The sequence below is a fragment of the Gallinula chloropus genome, assembly GCF_964237585.1.
Source record: "Gallinula chloropus genome assembly, chromosome: 2".
NCBI classification, from domain to species: Eukaryota; Metazoa; Chordata; class Aves; order Gruiformes; family Rallidae; genus Gallinula; species Gallinula chloropus.
Window position 1 is genome coordinate 66,240,054 of NC_140086.1, and position 22,704 is coordinate 66,262,757.

At 41.5% G+C, this 22,704-nt stretch overlaps 1 protein-coding gene across 1 annotated transcript in view; it reads right to left on the reverse strand.

Moving 5' to 3' along the window:
- CTNNAL1 (catenin alpha like 1) overlaps window positions 1–22,704 on the reverse strand; it is a gene marked incomplete at its 5' end in the record, with an annotated part of 59,876 nt that overhangs the window by 32,054 nt on the left and 5,118 nt on the right. The window contains 2 exons of the mRNA XM_084260265.1: window positions 855–1,042; window positions 8,262–8,451. Of these exons, the coding sequence (XP_084116391.1) occupies window positions 855–1,042; window positions 8,262–8,451 (378 nt within the window). The remainder of the gene's footprint in view (window positions 1–854; window positions 1,043–8,261; window positions 8,452–22,704) is intronic.

Sequence of the window (22,704 nt, forward strand, 5' to 3'; positions counted from 1 at the left end):
TGAAACCCAGACTCAACTAAGTGCCTTGGATCTAGAAGCTGCAAAACAGAGATCGACATGTCTGGAAAGCAAACCAGGACAAAAGGCAATAGACAGTATGAGGACTGGAAAGAGGAAAGATGGGGTCTACTCTGGATTATGAGTTAAAAATTAATGGAAAAATCTAGGCCTTATCAGGCTCTCATTTTTCAAATGTGAGGTTTCTCTATTTTTGTTTTAGCACATCAGGGGAGGAAAAAAAAAAGGAAGAATATCCTAAAGTCAAGAGAGGGCAGTACATGAAATAGATTACCTTTGAGGTTAAATGGATCTTCATATATTATTTATATCAACTAAGTAGTTTCAAGCTAAGTTTCAAGACATAAGTTAAACGTCACAAGAAAACTTCCCATCTGTAAGCCTCATTTCACTGGAACAGACTTTTATCCACATTCCTTACAGGTTTTCGCCTATATATATGTATTTTTATATATATTCACAATGCTCTCCTCGTCATGATCCTGACAGTACAAACATCCTGTCATTAAAAGGTAGAAGCTGTATAGCCCATTTTACTGTCAGACACACCTTCTACCTTGCAGCAATCTTAGTATGCTGTGGTACTGCTTATTTAAGTCAATAGAGCAGTACAGGTCACATAAAATGCAGAAAGTCACAGAAAAGTGTTATTTTATTCCTTCTGACTTACAGCCAACCTGTTACAGATATCTGGTAGGTGAACATCTCTAAGACATTAATTTTTATCTCTCTATTTTCCACTTCCCCTAGACATATAACGAAAATACCACTTCATTTAACACCACTTTTGCATTGACTTCAAGTATTGGTAAAATAAAACAAAACAAAAGCAGTACCTTGTTTCTGGAAGTTATAATTTGCTTAATAACAATTCTGTCTGCTAACACCAGCACCTTTGTGACAGAAGAAAGCAGCAGCCTTGCAGCTTTTACCACACCCGTTTTGTCTGTAAAGATTGTTATGTGGCTGTCAGATTCTGGATGATCCAAGCTTGCCACATCCGTAAGCTGTGCGATTGTTTCACCTGGGGGAGGGAAATAAATAATTAACATTTCATTATGACAGAACAGATTCAGGGCCATTAAGCGTTCTTAACTTTTACCTTTGAAGGATAAACCAGCAATTCCAGCCACCTCCTCTTATTCCACTTCACTTCCTCCTTCTAACTGCTGGTGGCACCCTCTCCATATTTAAGTTTGGACTATTAATACTGTCTCTCATTCTCCCATCGGTAACATGCACTAGCTTCCTCACAGCAGCTTACAGATATTTGAGGTGGAGGGAATGGAGCTGGGGAGCATGGAGGAAGAAAACATTAAATGGGAGATATTTTTTCAATTTCAATACCAAAAGTCAAATGAGTGTCGACACCTGTAGCATCAGCCCACTGAAGGAGTGGGGTGCTGAAAGGAAAGAAGAACTACAAATTCCACTTTCCAGATTTCAGTTAATATTCCCATTTTTCCTATTCCTGTAGAAGGCTTCAGGCATGAAGAATAAAGATTCCAAAGAGTAACTGTATAACTTTGAGGACAGAAGCGTTATAGTGAGACTACTGCACTTCATGTTCAAAGGAGGACCAAACAGTATGTTGTCAGAGACTGATGATAAAAAACAAAAGAGAGACAAAGCAAAGCAGCACTGACTTTCAGTTCATAATCATATTTTTATTCAACTGCCGTTTAATATGGTGAGAAATAGACTATTTCACCACTTTCATTTCCTATGTGGTTTAAAATTCTACAATCTAATGCCACCAACGTATCTCCTTGTCTCAGAAGAATCACAGGCTCCTATTCTATTAAATCTTCTGATGTGCAATAGATAACAGTGCAACAGAGGGAAGGCATAGAGTAGTTTCTTATTCCACAACCACTGGAGGACTGCTGGGAGACTGAGCTTAGGCCAGCTCCAAGACATGTTTTCTGTTAGCATGCAAGACAAGGTCATCCACCCACAACTAACCTGCAGATCATCCTTGAAGATAAAATCTAGGACATTTGAGCAAATCCCCTATGACTCACCTTCAAAACCTCAATTAAGGTAATTCACCTAAGCAGACAAGATACTCATTTAATAAGCCTGATAAAGCCAAAGGTCCCCATATAAAGAACCTAAGGGCACATTGTTACTCCAGAAGTACTACAGGCAAGCACTATGGAACAAGGAAGGCCCAACAGGTCCCTCAAACCACAGAGCTCCACGCTTCATAACGTTTATTGTGTAGATTTCTCTCCTCCAACAATTGCAATCCCTTAAACTCCTAATTTCCCTGAAGAAGTGTTGCATTACAGCAAGGAACTTCCAGTAGTTTTGCTAGGACCAGCGCAGGTCACAAAAGCAATGGTAAGAATAATCAGAGGATCCCCTCTATTATAGGTGTGCAAACATGATAGACAACAGTATAACCTGAACTGGTGAGTTCCACACCTAAGGGCCTGAAAAAGAAGCAAGAAGAATTATAAAAGTAGAGCTATTATCCAAATACTGAGGGCAGACAGGTACACTAATAGTGAAACTGTGAAGCAAGGAGATCATTTAACACCAAAACAGATTGGCAATTCCTTCTCCACAGTGAAATTCATTTCAGTTCAAGCCATTCTCTAGTTGGAACAGTTCAATTTCATTAAAAAATAATCTCAAACTCTTCATCTGATGTCAAAATATATGTGACAACAGTAAATGCTGTAAAAACCTGGCTTTCAGTAACCAAGGAAGGATTCACAATATCATTATCCCGTTTCTTATGCTGTGTGTGGGACTTACCTTCTTGAAGATGAGTTATCAAGTCACAGATTAAACATCTAATCATACAAAGGGTAATAAGGGAATGCAAAGAACTGCAACATCTGCCTGTCAAAGCTCCAGACAGCTCCAGAAACTTGATACTGACAAGAGAACAAAAGCTTCCTTTGCTACCCGTGGATCTGCAACTACAGGAACAAGAATGGTACCTTGGGACTAAGCTAAGGAGCAAAACCCAGTAGGATAATAAGCTGAGGAACTGAGCTAGGGAATATTTAAGACAGCGAGGCATACGCAAGTCCATGGGACACACCCGAGAGTGTCAAAGGAGCAGTTCAGTGTCACTGTAACTCTGCTACCATGTCTGAAAGATTGTGATAATGGGGACAGATTTCCAATGATAGAAAGGCAACCACCACACCCATCTTCAAGAATGTCAACAAGAACAATTATGGGCTAATCTGTCTCACAACAGCCTCCAGGAATATTATTAAAATCACCCTGGAAGCTACTACCATGTTGTTTTTCCACTTTTCCATGAAGTGGAAAAAGGCAATCGGTAACAGCTAGCAGAGACCTGCAAGGGTGAACAGTCCCTGATCAACCTGAATGGCTTCTATGAAGAGATGACACCATCTTTAGAAAAGAAAATAATGGATGCTGCGTAACTCAACTGCAGCAAGGCCTCCAACGTGTCCTCCCATAATGTCCTTATAAATAAATCATGAGACCTGAACTGGGAAAATGAACAGTAAGGTGGGTAGAAAATGGAACTGACTCTTGGGCTCAGGGATGATGGTCAGTGGTACAACATCCAAGGGGTGGTCAATTACCAGTGGCATCGCTCAGGGACTGATACAAGGCACCAACATCATTTCCTGGATGATGGGCCAACACAGTCAACAATTATGTGAACAACACCAAACTGGGGGAGCATCTGACATGCTGGAGGACAGGACTGTTAGACAGGGGGACAGGCTGGAAATATGAGCTGGAAGGAAGTTTGTGAAGACCAACAAATGCAATGATACCAAGTCCTGCACCTGGGCTAGGGTAACACCAGGCAGCAGTACAGGCTGGGGTCAGCTGACTACAGAGAGCCTTGTCAGAGAAAGGTACAGGGTCCCTGTGGACAAGGGTCAACAACGATGGCCCACTGCACACTGGGCTGTTAGAAGCGTAACCACCAGGCTTCAGAAATGGGTTGCACTTGTGCAGCAGCATCTGGAGTACCATGTCTGGTTGGGGGTCCCTCAGGACAGGGGAAGCACTGATATGGTGCATAAGGGAAGAGGCTGAAGTAGGTTTGTTCCATCTCAAGAAAAGGCCAATGGCAGAGGTTAACTGCAGTATACAACTACATATGTATTGGGCAGGTATGGAGAAGACAGACAGACTGATCTCAGAGGTGATAAGAAAGAAAGGAATGGATGAGATAGAAGAAAATACTTTTGCACTCTAAGTGTGGTCCCACACACTGTAAGAGGTGTGCAAGAAATAGCACAGTCTCCATTCTTGGAGTTAAGCATCCCTTCCAACTTATTCTGTGATTCTGTCTAACCATTTAAAATTGTTAGTTTTCAACCTTCTTAATTTATGGTCCTCCTCTGCACTAAAAGATAAGGCAAAGCTAGGAGAGCACTATTTATTGCTTCCATTTTTCTTTATCTCTTCCTTTATGGGCTATCCACTCAACTGGCAGAGAATACTGGAAATGTTATGACACTAACTTGTTCTTGACATGTGTTTTCTCTTTTAATTTAACCAGTCTTTCCCAGTTTTGGAGGAAAAAAAAAATCACAGATGGGCATCTGAAAACGTGCTGCTTTGAGTTACATTCTACTACTATACTGTCACTGTAAACACTGACATAGTGCAAGACTAATGTTAGGCAAAATCTGCTACGTGACCCTCTACAGTGTTTTATGATTCTATTTTGAGTCAATCAAATTACCAACTTTATTACAAGGAAATAGTCATAACAAGCTTGAAACACTTCAGATCACTGATTATACCATTCACAAGAGACAGATACAACATCTGTCATCCTTCAAAGCCTCTGTAGGATATGCAATTGATTTAAAGGCTCCCTACTTCTGTAAGCAACTGAGACACTTAACGTTCTAAATCCTTTAGTGGTGAAATCTATCTTCTGTACCAAAAAACATGTCCCTTTATTTTGAGAGACCAACTAGTTTATCAGCTAAAACCAAGTATGAACAGCTCTACAACATCCCCTGTCCTAAACAAGAGCTTTCTGCTGCCCAGGCCATCAGATTGTTTTATACAAGTCAATATTCTTGGCTATAATTGACCAAGAGGTTTTACTGCCTCCTTGGGAACACCAAAGGTGTTCAAAAAGAGCTCTTGAGCAACTGTGTTCAGAGGCCGAATTCATAAGACAGTTGTCCATAAGAATTTCTCTGCACAAAGCACCCTCTAATCTTCAAAAATTCACAGAATTGTAGGGGTTGGAAAGGACCTCCAGAGATCGAGTCCAACCTTGTCCAACACCTAATAGTCTAGAGATAATACTGGCACAAAAAACCCCACCAAACAAAAAACCCAGCAGCAAACATGTTTGATATACTGAATTTCCCATGTAAGCCTTCAGGTAGATCTCAACTAGCTCAGAGAGAGAATAGCAGACCCCTGCCAAGGTAAATGTAAGGCTTAACAGTAAAGTAAACAGTCTTTATCTCCACTCCTCTTGACTGAGATGTATTACTGCATGACAGGAAATAAACCTTACAGTCTAAAACACGTACAACCATTTGGTGAGAGAACATACTGCAGATTAGTTTTAGATGCTGAGCTCCTCCTGGATACAGTGATGGGGGAAAGAAATACTTAGTCACTTGTGTTAGGTTTGCCTGGCAAGATTTTGGGACTGGTGGTGCTGCAGGTGTGGCTTCTGCAAGAAGCTGCTAGAAGCTTCCCCCATGTCTAATTGAGCTGGTTGGCTCTGACTCTAACACAGACCTACCACTGGCCAAGTCCAAGCCCATCAGTGATGATGGCAGTGCCTCTGGGATAACATAGTTAAGAAGGGTGGAGGGAAACGACTGTGCCATTGCAGCTGGGGAGAGGAGTGAGAATATGTAAAACTACCCTGCAGACAGCAAGGTCAATGAAGAAGGAGGGGGATGAGATGCTCCAAGCACCAGAGCAGCCCCTGGAGAAGACCACAGTGAAGCAGGCTGTGCCTTTGCAGCCCATGGAGGACCCCATACCAGAGCAGGCAGATGCTCAGAAGGAGGCCGTGACCCCGTGGGAAGCCTGCACTCAAGCAGGCTCCTGGCAGGACCTGTGGTCCCACGGAGAGAGGACCCCATGCTGGAGCAGGATTGCTGGCAGGACTTGTGACTCTGGTGTACCCAGGCTGGAACAGTCTGGTCCTGAAGGTCTGCACCCCATGGAAAGGACCCATGTTACAGCAGTTTCTGAAGAACTGCAGCCCATGGGAAGGGCTCATGTTGGAGAAGGTCATGGAGGACTGTCTCCCATGGGAGGAACCCCACACTGGAGCAGGGGAAGCATGTAAGGAGTCCTCCCCCTCAGGAGGAAAGAGCGTCGGAGACAGCATGTGATGAACTGACCACAACTCCCATTCCCTATCCCTCTGTGCTGCTGGCAGGGAGGAGGTAGAGCAATCGAGAGTAAAGTTAAGCCTGGGAAGAAGGAAGGGGTCGGAGCAAGGTGTTCTTAAGATTTGGTTTTAATTCTCACTATCCTACTCTGATTTTATAGGTAGTAAATAAAATTAATTTCCCTAAGTCAAGGCCATTTTGCCCATAACAGTAATTGGCAACTGATCTCCCTGTCTTTATCTTGATCCATGAGCCTTTCATTACATCCTGTCCAGATGAGGAGGGGAGTGATACAGCAGCTTGGTGGGCACCTGGTCTCCAGCCAGGGTCAGCCCAGGACACCCCAGCATTAACTGGAAAATCAAGAAATGGCAATCTAAGCTGCACTGCTCTTCTAGCAGCTAAGATTATAGACTTAAACTTTGGCAATTCGGGCCTGTCAGCGTTTTACTTGGATCTCTGAAGAGAAAACACATGCTTCACATAACAAATGGAATGTTTTCAAATTAGGACATTTCTGTTTGCAGTCAAGTTTACTGCAGCGACCAGGAATTTTCAGTCTGAAGTTTATCTAGAGCAGTCCTTCACAGCACAAAAACCAGCCATTCATCAGTAGCGTGTCTCTAGATATCACAACTCGAAGTTGAAGGATATTCAGAGGATTTCTTACAGTACCACTGCCAATTTCTAAGCTTGCTCTTTTTTAGGTTGTTTTTTTTTGTTAAAAAGAAATAATCACAGAATAGTATGAACAGCATTCCCAAAGTCTGATGTGAGCACAGCGATTCAGCAAGAAGTACACTGGCTACGATACCAAAGGGCAAGTGTCTCAGGCTTCTGAGGTTATTTAAAAGATAACAAACACTTACCCACAAGTCCATTGTTTATCTTAACATATCAACTTTAAGTACAGTATTCCATGTCATGGATTAGAGTGCTACTCCTTTCTGCAGTTATCAAGACACTAGTGTTTGAAGGGTCATTTATTTGCCTCCAAATCTGGAAGCTCAAGATGGTCTCACTGAAGCCACAGTACACACCTGTAGGTACTTCCACCTGCTCAAAGAGGAAAAGCTTCAAGCAGAATTTCCCAGGTTTCAAATGTATTTGGAAGATAAACCAAAACCCAACCACCACCAAGAACAAAAGGAATGTTCTAGATGTGTTCTTCTTGAAGACTGCACTGCAAATGAGAATATGCCTTTACTATGAACCACTGAAATATCATGCAAGGAGCAGTATTTATTACCTAAGAAAGCAGTTTCTAGCATGGCACTCACGTTCTCTTAGAGTATCAGAGAACGTAACCTGCTATTTGCCTAGGCAGAGGCTTTTGGGGGAAAGAGGAGGGTGACAGCAGGCACCGTAATCAGTGATCCACACTTCACATTCAATCCACACACCCAGCAAGTCTGAATCCAGCAGAAAGACAAATACGGTATGATTTTCATTCTACTGAGGGGAGTCATCAGATGACTGATGTGAGTCATCTTACTGCGTCTTGATAAAATTTGGGTTGCACTGACCTTCATTCATTCAGATTTAGAACACAGTGACCTCAATAGCATAACATTCAAATTACTTTAAGCGCCCCACTGTTTTAGCTCTAACGTTGTATTCTCAAGACTTCATTTGTAGTAACACCATAAAACAAAAGCAGTTGGGTAATTCCTTGTGGAAAAAAAAATATCCTATAAAAATCAAAGCCAACACACAATTCCATTCCCTGTTCATAAGATTACAGCAATTCAAGTAAGCAACAAAATCAAGGAACAGATCAGGCCTTGAACAAACCAGCAGAAGAGGGATAAGCAACGAAATAATAAAAGTTGTTATGTTATTCCCAATGCTAAAAATAGCATGTCAAAATGGCACAACAGGTTACCAGTTTCACAAGTAACTACATACCTGCTCTCCTTGCCTCGATGCAAGCAATACTCATTTCCTCTTTCAGCTCATGATTTTCGTTGGCTATCGCTTCACCTACTGTAACAAATCTTCCAACTGCCAGGTTAACCGCTTGGCCCACTCGCTGAATCGCTTGCAGAGTCTTGTCTGAACGCTTTGGTTTATCCTTGTGATTAATAAGAGTAGTTATCTGTGAACAAGAGGAGTTAATTATTAGAACTGCTTCCAAGAAGACATTTTAACTTTGGTATTAAAGACAAGTTTTGAACTGAACTCACTAATAGATTTTTACCACACTTCACTAATAAAATTTAATGTTGAGTCATGAAGTATCATTTAACTTCTCTGAAAATGAAAAAAAAAATGAAGCTTGGAGCATAATGAAGTTTGCTCATCTGCTGTGATCTCAGTCTTATCTTGCATCTCAAATGAATTGAGGGATTATTCTTTCCCCCCTCCCATTTGCATTATTAAAATAAGCTGCCCCAGGTCTCTCCCAAACAGGCTTTCACACTACGGGCACAGTAAAAGTTGAGAGGCCAACAGCAGACATATCAACACCACTCTGGGTTTACCAGCATTGGAAATCTTACAAAGTTTTTGTGCTGCCAGATAACTAAACACATTCATCAATTATGTTTTGGGAGCTTTGGCTGTTTTTACTGAAATAAGCCTTTTTAAGTGATGTTTTATTCCATTGATTAAGACAGGCTTTAAGAACAAGCAGCGGCACAGTCTTTACACACACAAAAAAATAACCTTTTAGAAATATCCTGAACTATTCCAGCCCTCCCTCCATTAAAATATCTGCTGTACTCATAACAAACATCCAAATTTATGTCTTTTCTAGAGCTTAGAAAAACGAACCAGAGATTGCCTTCCGATTCATGCAGACTGCATGACACTAAAGATTTGCTCCGAACACCAAACACGAGGAAACAAAGAAATCCCTCTCCCACCCGAAAAGAAAGGTAATGCAGAAGCAGCTTCTTGACCCAGGCAAGCAAACATGAGAACAGTGTGCAATCTTCCCACTCAGAATCTACTAACCACCAGCTGCACTACAAATGGTACAAGAGCTCTACATTTGTGGTATGACAAGTCATTTTCTAGCACGATGCAGGACTGAAGTCCAACTCTGTAGTTTTTAGCATCCTAAATCAGTATAAAATCCATTACTGTTTCCAAAGATAGTTCTTCCAGGTCTTGTCTTCCTCTCCCATTTTTGCAATGAATTTATCTGATGCCAGCCAAACCCAAGTTGTGGAGGTATTAGTTAGTTTCCCTCGTAATCAGTTGCCCAGTCCAGTGCACTGCACAGCTGCATAAATACTTTTGGTGGCAAAGGGAAAAGGGTACAGATTGGAGAAGGATGGTTCAGCAGCAGTGTGGTTTAAAACGCCCACATAACAGCACTACATCCCTAAGAGCTCAAAGATGTGTGCTGAGAGAATCTCAGAATTACATGAATTACTTAAGTGTTTGAACATCTCAGCTGTATCAGCTTAATCACAGGTGTCTTTGCTTTTTCCTTAAAAAAAGTCATCATTCACTCGTATATTCTCCTACCACTCAAGCTTATGGGAGGACAGGAGCATAGAAGCTGTACCCGTACTGCACACACTGTATCCAAGGAAAAGAGCAGGAAGCAGTGTAGGAACTGTTCCATTTCATAATCTGATCAATGCCCAACTCTTACCCTTCAGATATCACTGAGTCATGCTTCCGAGCAGAAACAAACAGCTGGTGTTTTTTAACCCCTTACTGGGGCTGGTTTTGTATGCCAGGAGCTGGTTTAGTCAACCACTTATGTGGTGGTTTAACCGTGGCTGGAGGCCAGACATCTACCACAGCCACTGTATCACTGCCCTTTTCTGTTGGACAGAGGAGAACATATATATTGAGAGGCTCAGGAGTCAAGGTAAGGACAGGGAGAGATCATTCCACAATCAGTGTCATGGGCAAAAAAGACTCAACACGGAATAAAAAAACCCATTTAATTTATTACACACACACCCTCAGTGAAACCAGAATAGGATAATGAGAAATAAACACAAATCTTAAACCACCTCCCCCCACCCCTCCCTTCTTCACAGACTCTGTGTTATTCATGATTTCTCTCCCGTCTTCATGTCCAGGGTGGTATGGGGGCTGGGGGAGGTGGGGCAGGGAATAGGGATTTTGGTCAGTTCCTCACAAGTTGTCTTCCTTCTTAGCTGGGGGGGAGCAGGGGGAGGGGGTTGGGGGATGGAGGGGCATTCCTCACACCCTTCCCCTGCTGCACTGTGGGGTCCCACCCACGGGAGACAGTCCTTCATGAACTTCTCCAACATGAGTCCTATCCCATGGGGCTTCAGATCTTCACCAACTGCCCCTTCCATGCAGACCTTCAGAACCAGACTGCTCCAGCCTGGTCTTTCATGGAATCACAAGTCCCCCTAGCAAACCTTCTCCAGCATGCACCTCTCTATCCACGGGCTGCAGGTCCTGCCATGATCTTGCTCCAACACAGGATTCCCACAAGGTCACAGCATCCTTCATGTGTCCCCACCTGCTCCAGCATGGGGTCCTCTACAAGCTGCAGGTGGGATCTTTGCTCCCCATCATCTACCATGGGCTTCAGGGGGACAACCTGCTCCACCACGGGTTTCTCCACAGGCTGCAGGGGAATCTTTTCCTCCAGCACCAGGGATGCCTCTTCCCTGTCTTCTTCCCTGGCCTTGGTGCCTACAGAGTTTTTCATCTTCTCACTCCCTTCTCTGGTGGCAAAAAGCAGCTGCTTGTGGTTTTTTCCTCCTAAATGTGATTCCCAGAGGCGCTGTGACCATCGCTGATGGGCTCAGCCTTGGTTAACAACGACTCCGGCCTTGAGCCGGCTGGTGTTTGCTCTGTGGGGCCTGCAGAGAGCTTCTGGCTGCTCCTTGCAGAAGCCACCCCTGCAGCCCCCCTCCTCCACCAGAACCCAGCCACACAAAACCACAAAAATTTCATAGAGTACTGTGCACCAAAAAAAAATTGCTAATAACTATCCCAACAAACAGTGCTGCTTTATTGAATAACTGCTATGGGAAGGGAAGAATATTTTGCCCAAAACATCACTACAGTAATGCATTGTCACCCACTACCTTCTTGTATGTGCCCTGCTTCTCCAGTTTGTACCTAAGCCACAAGCTCCAAAGGCCGGCTACTTTCTACACCTCATACAACCAATCTGTTTCTGTAAGAGTCCCCCAGTTCACTAAACCTCAACCCCAGAGCCTGTGAACCCAATGACCATCCAGTGAAAATATCTTACAATGAAAACTTACAGTGAGTCCTATTAAAAAGTAAAGCAAGAAACAACACCTACAGGTTCATTCCTGAGAAGGAATGATATTCCCCAAACACACAATTAACATTGCCTCAGTGGAAATTCTGATTAATATCAAATGGATATTAAAACCCACCGCACTATGCACTCTCCTGAATTGCTGCACTGCAGATGCTTCAGGTATACCAACTATATTCCCCTGTCAGTCAAGCCTATGGTAAGTCAAGAGCATAGCTGCTGTGTGTCTAATGCTCACATCAGATCCAAGCATAACAATCCCAGCTGGGAGTTCTTGACTAATCATGGGCAGCAACCCTACAGAGAGCATTAGACCAAATGCTGAAGAAAACCAATTTGATGGAAAGCCACAACTATTAGCAAAGGGCTAATATAATATCCATAAAGTTACTCACTTCTCAAAAGTATACCTAAAATAACATCAGCCTAAGACAAATAGAGTATTAGTTGTATGCATGTCCTGGCTACAATTTACCTCCCAGAGCATTTCATACCAGCAGAAGTTTAAATGTGTTCTGCATAACCCTGAAAAAAGAGCTTGTGCAACTAACACTCCCACTGTCTCTTACAAGTCATCAAGGGCATTTTAATCCCGTATGTTACTGCAGAGATATGCAAACGATAACAATCACAAAGATGTCACAGTTGAAGCTGCTTTACTAAGAAGTCTTACAAAAAAACATTTTCAGAACACTTTCATTTGAGACATGGGTGAAGTTGACAATTCTATCACTTTTTTAGCACTCTCTTCAGAGGGGATCATCAATTTGCAGGAAAAAACACCCCTACACCCCCCCCCCATAAGTCGAAGCAAGAATCACCAGTTGGTTTGGCATGTCCATCACCAGTGTCATCTAACCTGATGGTATCACTGGTATCATTTCAACCTCATGAAGTTCAGCAAGGCCAAACACAAGGTCCTGCACAGGAGTTGAGACCAGTATAAAGACAGCCAAGAGGATGAAGGGATTCTGAGCAGCCCTGCCAAAAATGACTTGGGGGCACTGGTTGATGAAATGTCAGACATGAGCCAGCAATGTGTGCTCATAGCCCAGAAAGCCAACTCTATCCTGGGCTGCATGAAAAGAAGCGTGACCAGCAGATTGAGGGAGATGATTCTTTTCCTTCACTCTTGTGAGACCCCACCTGGGGTACTGTGTCCAGCCCTGGGGTCCTCAGCACAGGAAAGACACGGACCTGTTTGAGCAAATCCATGGGAATGCCACAAAGATGATCAGAAGACTGGAGAAGAAAGCCTGAAAGAGTTGGGGTTGTTCAGCCTGGAGTCTCCCTGGTTGTTCTCCAGGGAGACTTGACTACAAATTTTCAATATATAAAGGGGGCTTATATAAAAGATGAAAAAACACTTTCTGCCAAGGGCTGTAGTGACAGGACCAGGACAATGGTTTAAATTAAAAGAGGGCAGATTTAGCTTGGACATAAGAACAAACTTTTATTTTTATCATGAAGGTGGTGAGACACTGGGACAGTTTGTCCTGAGTTGTGGCTGTCCACCCCCTGGCAGTGTTTGAGGCCAGGTTGGGTAGGGTTTTCAGCAACATGATCTAGTGAAAGATGGCATGAGAGTTGGACTACACAGTCTTCGAAGGTCCCTTCCAACCCAAACCATTCTACGATTCTATGATCTACTGTAGATACCCACTGAGATAGTTTGTACAAGCAGATTAAACTCAGTTTGGAAACCTATGGTTATACACAGCAGCTGAGGCTTTGCAAATTACCTCTTAGCTGGGCAATATAATTCCTTCTCAGACTGGCTACCTTAGGCCACTACAGTAACTATTTTAACATTAGGACGAAGGGAAGTTTGTTGAGCTGCATAATTTTTTTTTCCACAGAAGTAAAAAAACATTTGGATTGCCAGTTAAAATGAATGTTGTGAAAGAATTAAAACAGAAGTTGGTCAAGAAGTTTGAAACACATCAAGTCAAAGTTTCTCCGTACCACCTATTTCAAGTGTGATCAACATCACAGCCTTAGATGTACCACGGTCTGTAAAAATACGATAAAATTTTCATGGGATGCTTGTTATAAAAACACAAGCTACAAACAGCCCTGAAATAGGAATACGTAAGTCATGACAAAGGAAAGAAGAAGATATGAAATATATATCAGCTAAAGGAAAAAGGACTGTCTTTCATTCTAAACATGACTCCGACACGTACCGAATGTATAATGATTAATAATGTCAAAGGTCAGAGGAAAAGTTCTTCAGATACAGACCTCAGACCTTCTCACAACCTGCCACCTGCAGAAAACACTGCTGTGCAAACAAGGAGAATGTATAATTTTTTCCTTCTTAAGGTATTAAGGGCGACAGGGATACAGTCAGGTATATTCTCCATTTAAATTAAAGCTATGGAAAAGCAGAGGTAACAGCAACTACAGTTTCAGATTCTTTTCAAGATTTAATCAAACTCTTAATTAAGAAGGGTTTTTTTTAAAGTAAAACAAACAAGATCTTAACTGAGCAAGGAGAGGAATTTCACATATATGTTAACTGACAAACTGAAGGAAGCTGTGATGCCAATGGCACAACAATTATTTAACCGGTTCAGATCACAGTAAGAAAATTAAACATCCCTAAGCAGCACACTTGGAGGGGTCCTAGGGACAGGCATACAGTATCATTTGCTTCAGGGTACAAATAAAGCAACGAGCATTAAAATGCCAATAAGCTAGGCATCTAAAATAAAGAACAAGCAAAGGTTTTGTGCCTGACATTTAAGCAACATTTATAACAAAGTTATAAAATTGGACCAGTTAAATAGAGAAAACCAACAACCCATAAGAAACCCAACAAGGAACTCCCTCCCCAGTAAACAACCACCTGCCTCCAAAAATACCCTAAGAGCCTATTTAAAACCGGATTAGTGAAAACTTGCAGCATTTACAGATATTTTAGATTACAGAATTCCTTCTCCCCTGCAGCCCATCCTGTTACAATCAGACCAGAACTATGTGCTCTGCCTGTTTCTATCTTTTTTTCTTTTCTTTAAAGTAGGAAACCTCTGTGACTCCTAGTACATTATCTAAGCCTTCCTTTAACACCTCCCAAATATTTAATCTGTTGTATTCTGATCACGTATCACCCAGTTACTAACATTTGTGGTGTCTGGGCAGGAGTTAACAGCTGAGATTACCTGCAAGCTTCTTTGAACAAGAGAAGTATGTTACGTGCTGTTTACTTAAGGATTTACTGATCAGGTCCTAGAAAGGAAACAGTCCTTTTGATGGTACTCATGCTCTGTTTAATGTGTGCTCTTACACTATTTCCATGGAATGCTTATCTGGGATTTGAGACAATCAGTTTAAGGAGTGTGCAGCCTCAAGAAATTGTCAGCTACAATCTTTTGTCACTTGTTACAGCCAGCAAAACAGCTTTTTCTCCAAGTACTTTAAGGAAGCTATTCTACACAGGCATCGTGCATCAAGTCGTACTTCTTTTTTACTGAAACAAGCTCAATTGTGGCAGTTTTCAAGCAGCTGTTTTCAGAACCTTCTGAGGGCCTTCAGATAGTGCCATTTAAGTCGTTATATGCTTCATGCACAGGAAGCATCACGACAGCATGCTTAGCTAAAAATATTCTAATGTCTATTTATTATCAGCGTAATTAAGTCTTGCATGACAGAATTAAGTGATACTTAAGAGATTGGGTTTCAGGAAGTATTTATAGACAACTATAAATAAAACAAGGGGAAACGGAGCTATTTCACAGTCACTGATACAAACACAAGAGTTAAGCTGAGAAGTCATGTTGGAAGATGCCCAAGGAAGGCGGCGGATAGGGTAAGTACCCACGCTGTACATACGAGATTCTCAATAGTAGTATTTGTTACAGCCTCACACCAGTCACTTTTCCTCCTAAAAGGAATATATTCAAGATGTTTTCTTTATGGGATAGGATTAGCTACCATCCTGTAGCATCCTTAGAGTAACAGCTCCTCTTTCCTTTTGTGCATTTGCTGCTTTCCACCTTCCACTAATTTCATAATGGTAGAAAATTCCTTCCTGAAAAAAAATATAATACCAGGAACAGAAAGATCTTGCTAAGAAAATGCAGTAGCATTACATACTAAGGGAGAAGCTACAAATGGAAGTTGCATTTGATACAACATGTAGAAAACTTGATCAAAAGGGCCCTTCCCCTGTTGATCTTCGTTTTATTAGTTCATCGTGAGTTTGGAGGTGGAGAACCACTAGTATTACATTTCGAGTACTGTTTCCCATTAGGTCTTGTGTATTACTTAAGGACAAACAGGTCTTCAGACTCATTTAGCCAGCCAGCAGCACACGTTGTTCCCACACCCACATCTGCCACAGAACACAACCACACATGTGAGAGCACAGAAGCGGCAGCTGCTATTTGATATCCAGTCCGTAAGGGCTACAAGCAGAGCTGTCACATAGACTTCCCATCACAAAAGACGAGCCTCAGGGATCTTGAGAAGTGAAGGAGGACTATCTGCTTACCTGTTTTAAAAAATAGAAGTCTTCTAAGATGAGAAGCCTGTTCAGGCATTAATGAAAGTCTAAGCCTTTTCTACAATTGACTATAGTATTTTTTAGAAGTCTGGCTAATGTGCAGTATTTTAAAAGTTACAAAGCCTTATCTTCCAACTCAGTTTTCAGAGAAATTCCACAAATAAACTATGCAGAAACTCAATTTTTAAAGGTTTTCAAAGGCTGGAAAAGATTAGATAGTGAAATGCAGCTGCACTAACTACTAATGCAATGGTTAACTGTAAGAACTCACATTCTGCTTATCCTGAAAAATGTTATTTGAGACAACCTCCTCTGCTTTATGGACACTTGAACCAGAACAGTTTCCGCTACACGTTATTATTCAAAAGGGGCAGCCAACCCCTTCTTCCAGAAGTTGCACAGACCTCTCTCAACACATCATTCAGGACCTTGAATCACTACTTCTGAAAAAGAAGTTTCCAAGCAGCGGTACGACCCTGTTACCCCGTATTTACACACTTTCCTCACGCTGCCAGCGCAGTGGTGTCTAGATCAGCAGTACAAAGAGGCTGCACGTCCGAGGCTGCTGAATTCTGCTACACTTCTGCCAATAAGACTGATACAGTTGCATCCCTACCTGAAGGCTTTTTAAAAGCATCTTCTCATTGCTTCTATACACATCTTTCATAAAGGCCTTCAGGGAAGCAAATAAACTAAACTACTTTAACAACCTGTAAGCTGGTTCACTTCTATGCGGGCAAACACTAACATGCTTAGAGGAGCCCCAGGCAATCTTTCACATGCAGTGTCTAACGAGATGATAAGCAACCTCTGAAAAGGAAGAAGGAACAATCCAGGACCTGCAGTGACAGGTAGAAGCTGACAAGCAATGCAAGAGCAGCCCTACCAAATCAGATCTTTGGTATACCTAACCTGGTATCCTATCTCCTGTAGTGCCCAAACACGGGTGCATAGAAGAGAGCATAAAACAACCAAATGAGATACCCTGCAGCTGTAAACACGTGCTTTATTAAATGCAAAACATACATTTAATTTTAAAACATGACCACATTTAATCGTGCGCTTCTCACAGGCACAAGAGTTTCAGCAGGTAGAAAATATTGCTTGGTGGGGCTGAGAACAGTCCTATTCACCTCCTTCAGATCTAGGCTTCAAAACCTACTACAGACCTCTTTGCAAAGTTTGCCAGGAGAGCAAGAGTACACAACTTCAAGATCGAATACACACCTCAGATTATTAGTACCACTGCTATGTACTTGTTACACATTCTTGGAATTGTTAAGAGATCAAAAGAGAAGATTCAGCTCAAAGCAAGCCTGTACTACAGCAGTGAATACCCTTGCTTTGTGCTGAATGCATTCCTAGAAAACTAAGGGCCCTTTAAATTTCAAGATCCAAACCAAACACCGTCAAGAAAATGATTATCCAAAAGGTGATACACATTAACGTGTTCAATTGAGAAGCAGCACTTTGATGATTCCAATTGGATTTCCTCCAGTGTGGGTTTTTTTGGGAGGATTTGGGGATTTGTGAGGGTTTTTTCAATGCAGTGGAAACCTTGGAAACTTCAGGAATTCTTTTTCATCAGGATTAAATTATTTCCAGTTTTCTATTTTGCAAGTTGGTGTGAACAGAAACTCCAGATAAATAAACAAAAATAAATTTACATGGCTGAATAGTTCTTGCAACCTGTAGACTTTTAGACGTTACATGGAGGTTTGAATTACTGTAATAACGTTAATAAGGTAACACTATGGTAGAGACGATATACACTTTTAGTGTTTAACTTTCACACACCCCTTAAAACCAGGGATTCCCAGTAATCTGCAGATATGAAGCAGAAAGTACACAGAAACTGACCTGTGCTCCTGTCATCCCTTCTTTTCTCCACACAGGGAAGAGGAGAAGGATCACTGGAGAACACTCAGTGAGGCTCGATGATCAAAGCTACCTTTCATTGCTACATGCCTTACAAGTTGGAAGACTGCCCTATCTTCCCTTCCAAAAAGGTGTCTTCAGAATTTCTACAAAAATTAATGACAATGATAGAGATCTTAATTTAAGGATAACCCCAGTTCCAGCTTCCTTCTCTTGTAGGAAAGATATATGGAAGTTTACAGACTTAAATTTGCATCTTTGCCTAACTTTACATGAGTTGGCAATAATTATTTTTCAAACTGAAAGTCCAATTTAGCATCTTCTGATTATATGATACACACATCAAGTAGTATACTGGACGTCAGAAAAATGTGTTTACCTATCATAAAACGCCCTTTCCTGCGTCATCCTTCTAACTCAACTGGGGTCTCAAAGGTGCCAAAGGCACAACCACCTCACTAGAAAGAGTGAACATGAGCTAAGAGACCTAATAATTGGGTTTAGGGCTGTACAAGCCAGTACATTTTCCTTCCCTCCTGTTGCCCTCCAGTTCAATATCTTCTTACCCAAACTGGTAGATTTCATAAACACAGCTATTACCCTTTTTCATTCTGCACACAGAAGTCCTGGGCATGAGCAAGCCCAAGTAAACAAAACCAACTCAGAAGGAAGTTCATGGTTTAAAGCATATTGTCAGATGTGGTCAAAACAGATGCAGACATGTTCTCAGCACCAGAGAGAAGCAAGCCTCAGAAATAACTCAATTTACTAACATGATCAGATAACCTCAAAACCAGAGGCTGAATAGCAAATTATTATTGTGGCTTTCCTCTCCAACTTGCCTTTGTTAATGTACCTAACCTTCTACTGCTCGTGCAAACAATGCCCCAGGCACCTCTGGGCTGCTTATTCAAAAAAAAAAAAAAAGTGCCATTGCTGTAGAACTAAAGTTTCAGACGTGGTAATAAAGGATGTAACAGGGACAGCACACTGATACCACCTGCAATTCTTTCCATTCTATTCAAATCTGAACTGGCTCCTGCAGGTGCAGAAGTTGCTTGTTAGTCCCACAAACAGGCAGCTTCCCTGGCACAAATGCCAGCCACTCAGACTTGCCTTGCACGGCATTTTGCAGGCAGGAGGATTCCTCCAGCCTTTTTTAGAGAAGGCTTCCTTAGCAGCATTTTAACATACCACTTCAATTCAGAGCAACACCTGGTGTTTCATCTCAAAAAGCACATACTTGCCCTAGGGACTAATAGAAGAGTACAGAGTGCTCTGGAAAGGGCTATGCAAATCCAACTGCCATCCACCTAGGGGAGCATAAACCAAAACAAAAACTTCATATAATACTGGAATCATTATCTTATTTATGTCAAAGAGCCTGTATATTCTTCTCATTGCTTCCCTGAAGAGCTCATGGACAACAAAAACATTTTCTCTTGAGAAAATTTAAGAATATTTAAGTGTAACATTGAGGTACAATACAGAATCTTTGATAATTAAAAGGGAACATTTCATACATTGGTTAACTCTTACATGTTAAGCACTTGAAATTTTGGACAGTATCACCCTTCTAAACAATTTTGACATCTGTGAATTAAAAAAAAAATAATAAAAAATCCACTCCAAAACACACATTTACAACATTATGGTACTACAGCAAAATTTTACTTTATTGTTATTTGAAAACACATTATTTGTGTGTTTATAAATTTTTATGTTTAAAACCAAGAAACATCCCCTTCAGTATCTGGAGTAGACTGAACAGGTACAAGTTGGCACTAGAGTCTTTATCCCTACTCATTTACCCCACTAGTTTTAAACAAGGCCATTAATGGAATGCAATACAACTCAGTAGGTAAGAATTATCACTGAAGGTTCCACCTAGCAAGGATTATGCTTTGTTAATGAATAAACATAAAGTAACTCCACACAGAAAGCCATAGGCTCGTATTACCATGCAGCAGTTTTAGTGAACTACAATCAGAGTTGTTTGTAATCATTAATTCATAATCCACCCTTTAGGGATTTCCCTGCCTAATCTGCCTAAAACAATCTGTTACAATGCTGAACAGCAAGAAAGCTGCTCTAATTCTTTTTGTGCAGGATCACTGTGAGGCAGTTCTGATTTAGTGCTCAGTCTGCTGGAGAACTACAAAAATGTGTTTCATCTATGGAAAAGGCATTAGTCAGATCTCAAATTTGAAAGATAAGATTCCATTGAAAAAGCAATTGATTTTCAGCTATGTCAGTAAGAAGCATCTTATTCCAGCTACTTGAAACGTTACTCTGACTCATTTATCACATCAAAGACTGAAGTACTGAACATCATAAAGCAGGAGCCAAGCTTAACTGAAAGCCAGTTTCACCATCCAAAAGTTTACAGGAAAAGCCACCTGAAATCACAGCTATTTCATGGCAGTGCTCATGTGATGAGATGTTCAAGTGCAATCTCTCTTGCAAAGCAGAATATAATCAGTGGTGTGACCATCCTTCATTTTTAACATAACAAATCCTTTAATTTGCCCATTTAGAATAGTCTAAGGTACTCCTGTGCTGCCCAGCATACCTTAAGAAATCACTACTGCAAATGATTAGTTATTTCCATTTCATAACAACCTAGCTTCAGTGACTAAACAGCTGTCAATTAAAAACTGCCTCAGTAAAGTGAGACCTGCAGCCACATTAGCCCAAAAATACAGCTGATACCATGGCTGAAGTAATCACAGTATGTACAGCCAGGTGACAAGCTCCTGAGATTAACTTTCCTGCAGAAACCAAAGAGAAAGAATCCGGCTGCTTTAGGGGCAGAGTTTTCCTTGCGCAGGCTGAGTAACAGTTGAGCTTCTGCAAGGTTTATTTTCCCAGAAAAAGGAATTTGTATGGTGTGGAAGATTCATAACACAAAACACAAGCTCACAACTTAACCCACGATACCTGCGGAACCAGAGGAGGGAGAAGAATCAAGGAGTGAGTGACTAATTGCAGCTAACGAGGTGCAACTGTACACAGGCAGCACACCATATGCTTCCAGACTCCACAGCAGAGTTAAGGCATATGACTCTGCATCCGTGGCACAGTTTCTCTGCAGCACAGGATGTAAACTAAAAAAGTTTAGCAGGAGGTTTGCTGCACTCGGTGCAAGTTACAACGCAAGCCTCTGCACCATAATTCATAACTTTATTACTCAAAAGCACTGCCAAGTTTGAAGTGAGTACCAAATTAATTCACACACACACAAAGATCCTAGAAAAGGGGGAGAAAGGGCTTCTCAACGCTTGCAAATAACCTGATTTTTTAAAGTGCTAAAGGATAAAGACTAGTACCCAAGAAACATTTTAGAAGGGGAACACTCAGGGTTTTTTTGTTCACTGAAGAAAGCAGTAAGTTTAGGACAAATATGGATTACCCTACTTTTTCCAAAAAGGAATTTTTCCATCCTCTAAAAAGAGGAAAGCACAAGCCCTGGCACCAAACCGGAGCACGAACAGCCAACAACATTAGAACCCTTTAGCGCCTTAGAGGTGGGAAAGGGAAATACCTAGAGGTACCAAAAAATGCCTAGTGAAACAAGGCAGCCAAGAGACCTGCTGGAACAAATCTCTCCCTGCATTCGCTGCATGGGAAATACAAATAAATTGTAAATGGGTAAGAGCTTGGACCCAATGCTGAAGCTCAGGAAGGGATTGAGACAACACACAGTCCTTAATGTTGTCCAGGGATTATGTGAGACACTTCTATTTAGGCTCTAAAGAAGCAAGAGAGGACACATTTGATTTCTAAAGAGTTCAGCAGTATGCACTGTAATGCAGTTCTACCACTACAGACATTCAAATATCTCAGCTTACATACAAGACTGATGCATTACGTGGAGGAAAAACAGATATGGAAAAAGTGTTCCCCCCCCCTCCAGTTATTATAGACTTCAAAGAACAAAATGATAGGGATATCAAGTTATAAGTCTAACAGCGTTCTTCACATAGGATTCTCTGCTTTAAAGCTGTGAGTAAAAAAACCCAATTAGGAAAAATCCATGACTGAGTACTTCAAGATCACTAGTTTGCAGCTATTAAGTTTAGAAGAAATTAATACTTGATGAAAGGTGTCATGTGTCTGTATGTCACTTACATAAACCTCTTACAGAGATTTTAGCCAGTGTTGGTGCCACACATGCAAACATTCCCCAAAAAATAAGCCCTACAAAGCTCCTTTGCTACACCCAGAGGAAATATCCTCCAGTAAAGTGACATACTAAGGTCCACATCTACAAGCATGGCAGGGGGGTTGGAACTAGACGATCTCTGAGGTCCCTTCCAACCCAAACCTTTCTGTGATTCTAAGTGTACTGAACTGAATGACAATTCCTGTTTAGTGTTCTGCTGCTCCTGCATACAACATGAGCAACTTGTAGTTGCCAGTCACCTGAGGACTTCAAGCCAATGAGACCACAAAACATCTTTCCCAAAGACTCTGCTAGCCTATAGACAAAATTCAAAGAACAGTGTCATGGATCAGAAGCATGCTAAACTCCATGTCTACAGTTTAACGCTTCTCTTAGATCTCTGATGGAACATGCTTGCTCAGCTGCCTGTTCCACTAAACATACAGTAACTTACCAGCTATTACATTCCATTTTTTCAGGAGTTACTAACTCTGATACAGCCAGTTACTTCCTTAACACAGCTCTGCTCCATCCCTTTCATGTAAAGTAGTCAAAGAATAGCTGT